Source organism: Telmatherina bonti (genome assembly GCF_933228915.1).
Source record: "Telmatherina bonti genome assembly, chromosome: 21".
Lineage (NCBI taxonomy): Eukaryota > Metazoa > Chordata > Actinopteri > Atheriniformes > Telmatherinidae > Telmatherina > Telmatherina bonti.
Genome location: NC_136630.1, coordinates 33,705,379 through 33,717,755, shown reverse-complemented (window position 1 = coordinate 33,717,755; position 12,377 = coordinate 33,705,379). Strand labels below are relative to the sequence as shown.

Genomic DNA, 12,377 nt, shown 5'->3' with positions numbered 1-12,377 from the left:
TGTAGTAAATGACTGTTAGTGGTACTGCTGTAGTAAATGACTGTTAGTAGTACTACTGTAGTAAATGACTATTAGTAGTACTGCTGTAGTAAATGACTGTTAGTAGTACTACTGTAGTACATGAATGTTAGTAGTACTGCTGTAGTACATGAATGTTAGTGTTACTATTGTAGTAAAGACTGTTAGTAGTACTACTGTAGTAAATTACTGTTAAGTAGTACGACTGTAGTAAATGACTGTTAGTAGTACTACCGTAGTACATGACTGTTAGTAGTACTACTGTAGTAAATGACTGTTAGTAGTACTGCTGTAGTAAATGACTGTTAGTAGTACTACTGTAATACTGCGCTGTTATTAGTACTACTGTAGTAAATGACAGTTAGTAGTACTACTGTAGTAAATGACTATTAAGTAGTACTACTGTAGTACATGACTGTTAGTAGTACTACTGTAGTAAATGACTGTTAGTAGTACTACTGTAGTAAATGACTGTTAAGTAGTACTGCTGTAGTAAATGACTGTTAGTAGTACTACTGTAGTAAATGACTGTTGGTAGTACTACTGTAGTAAATGACTGTTAGTAGTACTACTGTAGTAAATGACTCTTATTAGTACTACTGTAATACTGCTCTGTTATTAGTACTACTGTAGTACATGACTGTTAGTAGTACTACTGTAGTACATGAATGTTAGTAGTACTACTGTAATACTGCTCTGTTATTAGTACTACTGTAGTACATGACTGTTAGTAGTACTACTGTAGTAAATGACTGTTAGTAGTACTGCTGTAGTACATAAATGTTAGTAGTACTACTGTAATACTGCTCTGTTATTAGTACTACTGTGGTACATGACTGTTAGTAGTACTACTGTAGTAAATGACTGTTAGTAGTACTACTGTAGTAAATGACTGTTAAGTAGTACTGCTGTAGTAAATGACTGTTAGTTGTACTACTGTAGTAAATGACTGTTGGTAGTACTACTGTAGTAAATGACTGTTAGTAGTACTACTGTAGTAAATGACTCTTATTAGTACTACTGTAATACTGCTCTGTTATTAGTACTACTGTAGTATATGACTGTTAGTAGTACTGCTGTAATACTGCTATGTTATTAGTACTACTGTAGTACATGACTGTTAGTAGTACTACTGTAGTACATGAATGTTAGTAGTACTACTGTAATACTGCTCTGTTATTAGTACTACTGTAGTACATGACTGTTAGTAGTACTACTGTAGTAAATGACTGTTAGTAGTACTGCTGTAGTACATGAATGTTAGTAGTACTACTGTAATACTGCTCTGTTATTAGTACTACTGTAGTACATGACTGTTATTAGTACTACTGTAGTAAATGACAGTTAGTAGTACTACTCTAGTAAATGACTGTTAAGTAGTACTACTGTAGTATATGACTGTTAGTAGTACTACTGTAGTAAATGATTGTTAGTAGTACTACTGTAGTAAATGACTGTTAGTAGTACCGCTGTAGTAAATGACTGTTAGTAGTACTACTGTAGTAAATGACTGTTAGTAGTACTACTGTAGTAAATGACTGTTAGTAGTACTGCTGTAGTTAATGACTGTTAGTAGTACTACTGTAGTACATGACTGTTAGTAGTACTGCTGTAGTAAATGACTGTTAGTAGTACTACTGTAGTAAATGACTATTAGTAGTACTGCTGTAGTAAATGACTCTTAGTAGTACTACTGTAGTACATGAATGTTAGTAGTACTGCTGTAGTACATGAATGTTAGTGTTACTATTGTAGTAAAGACTGTTAGTAGTACTACTGTAGTAAATTACTGTTAAGTAGTACTGCGGTAGTAAATGACTGTTAGTAGTACTACCGTAGTACATGACTGTTAGTAGTACTACTGTAGTAAATGACTGTTAGTAGTACTGCTGTAGTAAATGACTGTTAGTAGTACTACTGTAGTACATGAATGTTAGTGTTACTACTGTACTAAAGACTGTTAGTAGTACTATTGTAGTACATGACTGTTGGTAGTACGACTGTAGTAAATGACTGTTAGTAGTACTACTGTAGTAAATGACTGTTAGTAGTACTACTGTAGTAAATGACTGTTAGTAGTACTACTGTAGTAAAAGACTGTTAGTAGTACTACTGTAGTAAATGACTGTTAGTAGTACTGCTGTAGTAAATGACTGTTAGTAGTACTACTGTAGTACATGTCTGTTAGTAGTACTACTGTAGTAAATGACTGTTAGTAGTACTGCTGTAGTAAATGACTGTTAGTAGTACTACTGTAGTAAATGACTTTTAGTACTACTGCTGTAGTAAATGACTGTTAGTAGTACTACTGTAGTAAATTACTGTTAAGTAGTACTGCTGTAGTAAATGACTGTTAGTCGTACTACCGTAGTACATGACTGTTAGTAGTACTACTGTAGTAAATGACTGTTAGTAGTACTGCTGTAGTAAATGACTGTTAGTAGTACTACTGTAGTACATGAATGTTAGTAGTACTACTGTAGTACATGAATGTTAGTGTTACTACTGTACTAAAGACTCTTAGTAGTACTACTGTAGTAAATGACTGTTAGTAGTACTACTGTAGTAAATGACTGTTAGTAGTACTGCTGTAGTAAATGACTGTTAGTAGTACTACTGTAGTAAATTACTGTTAGTAGTACTACTGTAGTACATGAATGTTAGTGTTACTACTGTACTAAAGACTGTTAGTAGTACTACTGTAGTAAATGACTGTTAGTAGTACTACTGTAGTAAATGACTGTTAGTAGTACTACTGTAGTAAATGACTGTTAGTAGTACTACTGTAGTAAATTACTGTTAGTAGTACTACTGTAGTACATGAATGTTAATGTTACTACTGTAGTAAAGACTGTTAGTAGTACTATAGTAAACTACTGTTAGTAGTACTACTGTATTAAATGACTGTTAGTAGTACTACTCTAGTAAATGACTGTTAGTAGTACTACTGTAGTAAATGACTGTTAGTAGTACTACTGTAGTAAATGACTGTTGGTAGTACGACTGTAGTAAATGACTGTTAGTAGTACTACTGTAGTAAATGACTGTTAGTAGTACTACTGTAGTAAATGACTGTTAGTAGTACTACTGTAATAAATGACTTAGTAGTACTACTGTAGTACATGACTGTTAGTAGTACTACTGTAGTAAATGACTGTTAGTAGTACTGCTGTAGTAAATTACTGTTAGTAGTACTACTGTAGTAAATTACTGTGAAGTAGTACTGCTGTAGTAAATGACTGTTAGTAGTACTACTGTAGTAAATGACTGTTAGTAGTACTACTGTTGTAAATGACTGTTAGTAGTACTGCTGTAGTAAATGACTTAGTAGTACTACTGTAGTAAATGACTGTTAGTAGTACTACTGTAGTAAATGACTGTTTGTAGTACTACTGTAATACTGGTCTGTTATTAGTACTACTGTAGTATATGACTGTTAGTAGTACTGCTGTAATACATCTCTGTTATTAGTACTACTGTAGTACATGACTGTTAGTAGTACTACTGTGGTAGATGAATGTTAGTAGTACTACTGTAATACTGCTCTGTTATTAGTACTACTGGAGTACATGACTGTTAGTAGTACTACTGTAGTAAATGACTGTTGGTAGTACTGCTGTAGTACATGTCTGTTAGGAGTACTACTGTAGTACATGACTGTTAGCAGTACTACTGTAGTAAATGACTGTTAGTAGTACTGCTGTAGTAAATTACTGTTAGTAGTACTACTGTATTAAATTACTGTTAAGTAGTACTGCTGTAGTAAATGACTGTTAGTAGTACTACTGTAGTAAATGACTGTTAGTAGTACTACTGTTGTAAATGACTCTTAGTAGTACTACTGTAGTAAATGACTGTTGGTAGTACTACTGTAGTACATGTCTGTTAGGAGTACTACTGTAGTACATGACTGTTAGTAGTACTACTGTAGTAAATGACTGTTGGTAGTACTACTGTAGTACATGTCTGTTAGGAGTACTACTGTAGTACATGACTGTTAGTAGTACTACTGTAGTAAATGACTGTTAGTAGTACTACTGTAGTACATGACTGTTAGTAGTACTACTGTAGTACATGTCTGTTAGGAGTACTACTGTAGTACATGACTGTTAGTAGTACTACTGTAGTACATGACTGTTGGTAGTACTACTGTAGTACATGTCTGTTAGGAGTACTACTGTAGTACATGACTGTTAGTAGTACTACTGTAGTAAATGACTGTTAGTAGTACTACTGTAGTACATGACTGTTAGTAGTACTACTGTAGTACATGACTGTTGGTAGTACTACTGTAGTACATGTCTGTTAGGAGTACTACTGTAGTACATGACTGTTAGTAGTACTACTGTAGTACATGTCTGTTAGGAGTACTACTGTAGTACATGACTGTTAGTAGTACTACTGTAGTAAATGACTGTTGGTAGTACTGCTGTAGTACTTGTCTGTTAGGAGTACTACTGTAACATTACCTCCATAGTTTCTTTCCTCCCATCCAAAGCACGTCCACTTCAATGTAAACACAGAATCTAGTGAACATCGTGACGTGCGGCGTGACGCTACAGCGAGCGTTGTGTGTCTAAACCAGTCTTCACAGTACATTACTTTTGAAGCAACTTTTTTTATTTTTTAATAAAAAAATCAACAAATATGAGTTGTAATATGTGGTGAAGACTCAGGAGGGTACACTGATTGCTGAAGAAAGCCGGTAATAGTCCCGGTAAGCACCATACGCTGTAAAAAGTAGTACCGGTACGCACTACACTATAAAAAAAAAGTCATGGTACGCAAAGGGATAAAATCAAGAAGTGCCAGTACAGCGTACTGCTGCGTACCGACCCACTTAAAGCACTGCCTCCATGATGAAAACCTTTTTGATCCATATCAGTCTGGCTTTTGGCAAGACCATTCCACTGAAACTGCTCTCCTGTCTGTTACCGATTCCCTCCAGCTTGCCAGATCCACTGGTCAGTCTTCAGTCCTGGTCCTGCTGGACCTGTCTGCTGGTTCTGACCCAGCCAACCATCAGATTCTCCTCTCCACTCTCTGAGCTCGGCATCTCTGGATCTGTCCTCTCGTGGTCCACGTCCTACCTCTCAGGAAGATCCTTCAGAGTTTCTTGGTGAGGAGAAGTGTCCAGATCACATGAAAACAGGGCAGCCTCAGGGATCGGTGCTCGGTCCTCTTCTCTTTCCACTTTACACCTCCTCACTTGGTGCAGTTAGAAGCTCTCATGGCTTCTCCTACCACTGCTATGCTGATGACACTCAGCATTTCCTCTCCTTCCCACCAGATGACGCAACGTTTCACTGAGAATATCAGCGTGTCTTGCTGATATCTCTGCATGGATGAAGGATCGCCACCTTCAGCTCAATCTGTCCAAGACAGAGTCCCTGTCTACTTTTAAGAGCAAGCTGAAGACTCAGCTCTACAAGGAGAACTTCAACACTTAGTATAGCTGTATTTGTTGGAAAGTTGGAGAACTTAGCCCAGTTTTTTGCAACAAACATTATGGTTTTAATTCTTTGTACTGTAACTATAGGTGATATTCTGGGGTGGGAAGCGAGTAAACAAAACAAAACAAAACAAAAAAGCCTGTAGCACTTCATGGAAGGACCTGCGTCCAACTGGACAGTCCACCAGCACCTTCCTACCATGTCCTCTACTGTTTGATTTTGTGCTTTGGATAAAAGCATCCACTAAATGACTGTAGAATAGAATAGAATAGAATAGAATAGAATAGAATAGAATAGAATAGAATAGAATAGAATAGAATAGAATAGAAAATTACCTCAACCGCTGGAAAAATTTACCAATTTAATTTTCCTAAAGAATTTCAATGATAGAAATGTCCTTTTTTCCTGAAATGGTGTATTTGCTTCACATGACCCCTTTTGGCCCTGCGATGGACCGGCGAGCTGTCCAGGGTGTACCCCGCCTTTTGCCCAAAGACTGCTGGGATAGGCTCCAGCTTCCCCGCAACCCTTACTTGAATGAATGAATGATCCCTTTTGTACCAAATCCACTTCATTTAGTTCTCCTGATTCAGCAACATCTTAGTTCTACTGGAAAAGTAAGACACCTTGAAAAACTGAATTATGCAAAAACCAACATTTCAAGGAGGACTGGATGCGCCTAACTTTAAACAATATATCCTTAGTTAAAATATTGGTTGATATATAAAATATTGGCTTAATCCTTCACATCTGGATTGACAATGGTTAGAAACAGGACGCATGTAAAACTGCCAGATATCCCCTTCTGCACAACACCTGCAAGCAAGCCAGTCCAACACCTGTTTTCAGAGTATCTCCATAGCCTGGCGTGGACAGCTCCGGTCCTCACAGGCTGCAGTTCTGCAAGTGTTAGTAGTGTCCCTGCTGCAACACACTTGACACACATCAGACTAAATTAGCAAACTTGTGAAGAGCCCGACATGAAGTCTGCTAATTAGCGAATGATCCTGTGTAGTAGGAGGTAAGCTTGCAGAACTGAGGCTGTGAGGACCAGAGCTGCCATAGGCTCAGTTCTGACAGGGTGCCGGGAAACACTTCATATTTTATAATAAACAGGAAACTATTAAACTTCCTCATATGGAACAACAAAGGTATCACACACATCTCCATCAAATCATCCAGGACTGTAAAACTCTCAATGACCGATTCAGAAGTTTCCCATCAGTGTCTCCAATGCCTACAGCTTAAATCCACTATTCTTCCAAAACTAAACACCACATTTAACGGTGCAGACCAAGCAACCATCTCAGAAGACCTGAAAAAGATTCCCAGCACACTCAAAGATATTCACATTTCTTAACTTCACAGATATTTGTGGCACAAAGATGTAAAATTAATTTCCCCTACTGTAAAGTTCCAAACCTACAGCTCGTTCAGTTTAAAATCAATAACAGAAAACAGTCCATGGGGAAGAAATGACAGAAAATGTTTCACTAAATCAGATCAATGTCCTTGTTGAACATAGCACACCAATGATATTTACATGCATGCTTTCTGGCATGGTACAGCTGTTCGTTCCGCTGCTTTTGAACACAAGTCATTGATCACCTGTCACATATATTTGGCTGCAGCATCCCTTCATCCCCACAACTCTACATCTAAGGAGACATGTCATCCATGGTATTACACAATCCCACTGTTCCCAGCTGTAGCTGTAAAGAAAATAATCCTCCTGAACCAGAAAGCAATAATGGCACACCATTTCACCACGACTTGGTCCCCACAAACTGGCAATTACAGCCCCCAGTCTCCATCCCAAGAGGGTTTTTTTGGTTTTGGTGTCTGTTCTTTTTGCTTTTGTTCGCTTTTTTCTCTTTGTTTTCTCATGTCCTCATTCTTTCACCCTCCTCCAACTGATGCCATAACTAAACATAACACAAAGGGATATCATTAGACATTAATATTGATATTAATCATGATTGTTTAATCACAATGTAATGCACTGTCTGCTGTCTTTGTGTTTTTAATAATATTTGTGAACAGTGACAATGTTTTGTCTGTTTTGTTTTTTTTTTTGTTTTTTTTTGGTGAATAAAAAATAAAATAAACCTTAAGCTAAATATATAGAAATTAATTAACCTATTTCTGCTCCCTCACATACATTAATGAGGATGTCCGCTTGAAATGTTGTCATATGTCACCCCACATGGCTCTTTAAACTCAGTTGAGTCTGTGACGTAGGTCACTGTTTACTGGTCGGGGAAGCAGAAAGAGGCGGTGATTTTAAGAAAAATCCCATATAAAAAGAGAGAATTAGTCTAACTTCAGCAGAGCAAGCACTGATTTCACTCGTAGTGGTTCAGTCAACTAGGTGAGTTACCGCTGGAGTTTTTGCCTTGGTTTCGGCTTACTGTTTGCACTGCTGGTGTTGGGCTCTGTGGTTAACTGTCCATCCATCAGTGCATCCACCGTCTGCATTCAGCATAAATAAGCCTTAAATCTGGCCTGGAATGGGGTTAAATTGTATAAATCTGGATCTTGATGATAAAAGCTGAGTTTAATAAGGACAAAACATCTGCTGGGTCAAGATCTGATCCATAAATGTCATACCTGTCTATAGATAGGATAAACCTGCTCCAGGACATCTCCAAAGCTGGTGTTGTCTGGTTTCCTGTCCACAGGCGCGGCTGGCATTAGATTAAAGAGATTCTTTGTGAAGAAGGGAGGCTCAGGGCCGACCGGCAGCTCTGCGACCGAGTCCTGAAAAGATGGAAACAACAACATATCATCTGCATAGTGAGAAAAAATCCCTCTGCTTATGAACTGAATCAGTCAGAGGCCTCGCAGCTAGCAAAGCCAGATAGGAAACAGTAATGCATTAGCTTGGTGGCTAAAAACCCGTACCACCAGACTGTGCCTCATGGGGGCGACAAACAAACACACCTCATTTACACATAGGCATCAATTCAGATGATAGACGACACAGAGTCCAGTGAGGTGGTGAACATCAGGGGGGGTGTCAGGAAATGAATTTGAGGGGGTCACATCCGTCCGGCTTCGCAGCGAGCTCGACAAAGTGACATGTTAACATGTTATGTTTCATTAACAACATCAGAGGGAGGAGAAGCAACGCCCACCGACCCGTGTGTTCAAATATGAAGGAAATCTCAAAATCCGCCTGAATGCACAGAAGATGTTATTCCTGATTAACAGCCTTTATCTTCCCAAACTTCAGTCCAGGTTTACAACACTGCCCTGGATAACACTAGGATCCTTCCGACCCCTTCACTAAGTCGGAATGTTTCCTTCATCTGCGTAAATAACCAACAAGCCTTCATCCCGTCTTCATTCCGTCTTCATCCCGTCTTCATTCCGTCTTCATCCCGTCTTCATCCCGTCTTCATCCCGTCTTCATCCCGTCTTCATCCCATCTTCATCCTCGTCTTCATCCCGTCTTCATCCCGTCTTCATCCCGTCTTCATCCTCGTCTTCATCCCGTCTTCATCCCGTCTTCATCCCGTCTTCATCCTCGTCTTCATCCCGTCTTCATTCCGTCTTCATCCTGTCTTCATCCCGTCTTCATCCCGTCTTCATCCCGTCTTCATCCTCGTCTTCATCCCGTCTTCATTCCGTCTTCATCCTGTCTTCATCCCGTCTTCATCCCGTCTTCATCCTCGTCTTCATCCCATCTTCATCCTCGTCTTCATCCCGTCTTCATCCCGTCTTCATCCTGTCTTCATCCCGTCTTCATCCCGTCTTCATCCTCGTCTTCATCCCATCTTCATCCTCGTCTTCATCCCGTCTTCATCCCGTCTTCATCCCATCTTCATCCCGTCTTCATCCCATCTTCATCCTCGTCTTCATCCCGTCTTCATCCTCGTCTTCATCCCGTCTTCATCCCGTCTTCATCCCATCTTCATCCTCGTCTTCATCCCGTCTTCATCCTCGTCTTCATCCCGTCTTCATCCCATCTTCATCCTCGTCTTCATCCCGTCTTCATCCTCGTCTTCATCCTGTCTTCATCCCGTCTTCATCCCGTCTTCATCCTCGTCTTCATCCCGTCTTCATCCTCGTCTTCATCCCATCTTCATTCCGTCTTCATCCTGTCTTCATCCCGTCTTCATCCCGTCTTCATCCTCGTCTTCATCCCGTCTTCATCCTCGTCTTCATCCCGTCTTCATCCTCGTCTTCATCCCGTCTTCATTCCGTCTTCATCCTGTCTTCATCCCGTCTTCATCCCGTCTTCATCCCGTCTTCATCCTGTCTTCATCCCGTCTTCATTCCGTCTTCATCCCGTCTTCATCCCGTCTTCATCCCGTCTTCATTCCGTCTTCATCCTGTCTTCATCCCGTCTTCATCCCGTCTTCATCCCGTCTTCATCCTCGTCTTCATCCCGTCTTCATTCCGTCTTCATCCTGTCTTCATCCCGTCTTCATCCCGTCTTCATCCCGTCTTCATCCTCGTCTTCATCCCGTCTTCATCCTCGTCTTCATCCCGTCTTCATCCCATCTTCATCCTCGTCTTCATCCCGTCTTCATCCTCGTCTTCATCCTGTCTTCATCCCGTCTTCATCCCGTCTTCATCCTCGTCTTCATCCCGTCTTCATCCTCGTCTTCATCCCATCTTCATTCCGTCTTCATCCCGTCTTCATCCCGTCTTCATCCTCGTCTTCATCCCGTCTTCATCCTCGTCTTCATCCCGTCTTCATCCTCGTCTTCATCCCGTCTTCATTCCGTCTTCATCCTGTCTTCATCCCGTCTTCATCCCGTCTTCATCCCGTCTTCATCTCGTCTTCATTCCGTCTTCATCCCGTCTTCATCCCGTCTTCATCCTCGTCTTCATCCCGTCTTCATCCTCGTCTTCATCCCGTCTTCATTCCGTCTTCATCCTGTCTTCATCCCGTCTTCATCCCGTCTTCATCCCGTCTTCATCCCATCTTCATCCCGTCTTCATCCCATCTTCATCCTGTCTTCATCCCGTCTTCATCCCGTCTTCATCCTCGTCTTCATCCCGTCTTCATCCTCGTCTTCATCCCGTCTTCATCCCGTCTTCATCCTCGTCTTCATCCCGTCTTCATTCCGTCTTCATCCTGTCTTCATTCCGTCTTCATCCCGTCTTCATCCCGTCTTCATCCCGTCTTCATCCCGTCTTCATCCCATCTTCATCCCGTCTTCATCCCGTCTTCATCCTCGTCTTCATCCCGTCTTCATCCTCGTCTTCATTCCGTCTTCATCCTCGTCTTCATTCCGTCTTCATCCCGTCTTCATCCTCGTCTTCATTCCGTCTTCATCCCGTCTTCATCCCATCTTCATCCCGTCTTCATCCTGTCTTCATTCCGTCTTCATCCCGTCTTCATCCCGTCTTCATCCTCGTCTTCATCCCGTCTTCATCCCATCTTCATCCCGTCTTCATCCCGTCTTCATCCCATCTTCATCCCGTCTTCATTCCGTCTTCATCCCATCTTCATCCCATCTTCATCCTGTCTTCATCCTGTCTTCATCCCATCTTCATCCTCGTCTTCATCCCGTCTTCATCCCATCTTCATCCCATCTTCATCCCATCTTCATCCCGTCTTCATCCTCGTCTTCATCCCGTCTTCATCCTCGTCTTCATCCCGTCTTCATCCTGTCTTCATCCTCGTCTTCATCCCGTCTTCATCCCATCTTCATCCTCGTCTTCATTCCGTCTTCATCCTCGTCTTCATTCCGTCTTCATCCCGTCTTCATCCTCGTCTTCATCCCGTCTTCATCCTGTCTTCATCCTCGTCTTCATCCCGTCTTCATCCCATCTTCATCCTCGTCTTCATTCCGTCTTCATCCTCGTCTTCATCCTCGTCTTCATTCCGTCTTCATCCCGTCTTCATCCTCGTCTTCATTCCGTCTTCATCCTCGTCTTCATTCCGTCTTCATCCTGTCTTCATCCCATCTTCATCCTCGTCTTCATTCCGTCTTCATCCTCGTCTTCATTCCGTCTTCATCCTCGTCTTCATCCCATCTTCATCCTCGTCTTCATTCCGTCTTCATCCTCGTCTTCATCCTCGTCTTCATTCCGTCTTCATTCCGTCTTCATCCTCGTCTTCATTCCGTCTTCATCCTCGTCTTCATTCCGTCTTCATCCTGTCTTCATCCCATCTTCATCCTCGTCTTCATTCCGTCTTCATCCTCGTCTTCATTCCGTCTTCATCCTCGTCTTCATTCCGTCTTCATCCTCGTCTTCATTCCGTCTTCATCCCGTCTTCATCCTCGTCTTCATTCCGTCTTCATCCCGTCTTCATCCTCGTCTTCATCCCATCTTCATCCTCGTCTTCATTCCGTCTTCATCCTCGTCTTCATTCCGTCTTCATCCTCGTCTTCATTCCGTCTTCATCCTCGTCTTCATCCCATCTTCATCCTCGTCATCATTCCGTCTTCATCCTCGTCTTCATCCCATCTTCATCCTCGTCTTCATTCCGTCTTCATCCTCGTCTTCATCCCATCTTCATCCTCGTCTTCATTCCGTCTTCATCCTCGTCTTCATCCCATCTTCATCCTCGTCATCATTCCGTCTTCATCCTCGTCTTCATTCCGTCTTCATCCTCGTCTTCATCTCGTCTTCATTCCGTCTTCATCCCGTCTTCATCCTCGTCTTCATTCCGTCTTCATCCTCGTCTTCATTCCGTCTTCATCCTCGTCTTCATTCCGTCTTCATCCTCGTCTTCATCCCGTCTTCTTTCCGTCTTCATCCTCGTCTTCATTCCGTCTTCATCCTCGTCTTCATCCCGTCTTCATCCCGTCTTCATCCCGTCTTCTTTCCGTCTTCATCCCGTCTTCATCCCGTCTTCATCCCGTCTTCTTTCCGTCTTCATCCCGTCTTCATCCCGTCTTCTTTCCGTCTTCATCCTCGTCTTCATTCCGTCTTCATCCTCGT

At 41.5% G+C, this 12,377-nt stretch overlaps 1 protein-coding gene across 1 annotated transcript in view; it reads right to left on the bottom strand.

Annotated features, from left to right (window-relative positions):
- asah2 (N-acylsphingosine amidohydrolase 2) overlaps positions 1-12,377 on the bottom strand; it is a gene marked incomplete at both ends in the record, with an annotated part of 83,219 nt that overhangs the window by 31,453 nt on the left and 39,389 nt on the right. The window contains one exon of the mRNA XM_079260666.1: positions 8,082-8,231. Within this exon, the coding sequence (XP_079116792.1) occupies positions 8,082-8,231 (150 nt within the window). The remainder of the gene's footprint in view (positions 1-8,081; positions 8,232-12,377) is intronic.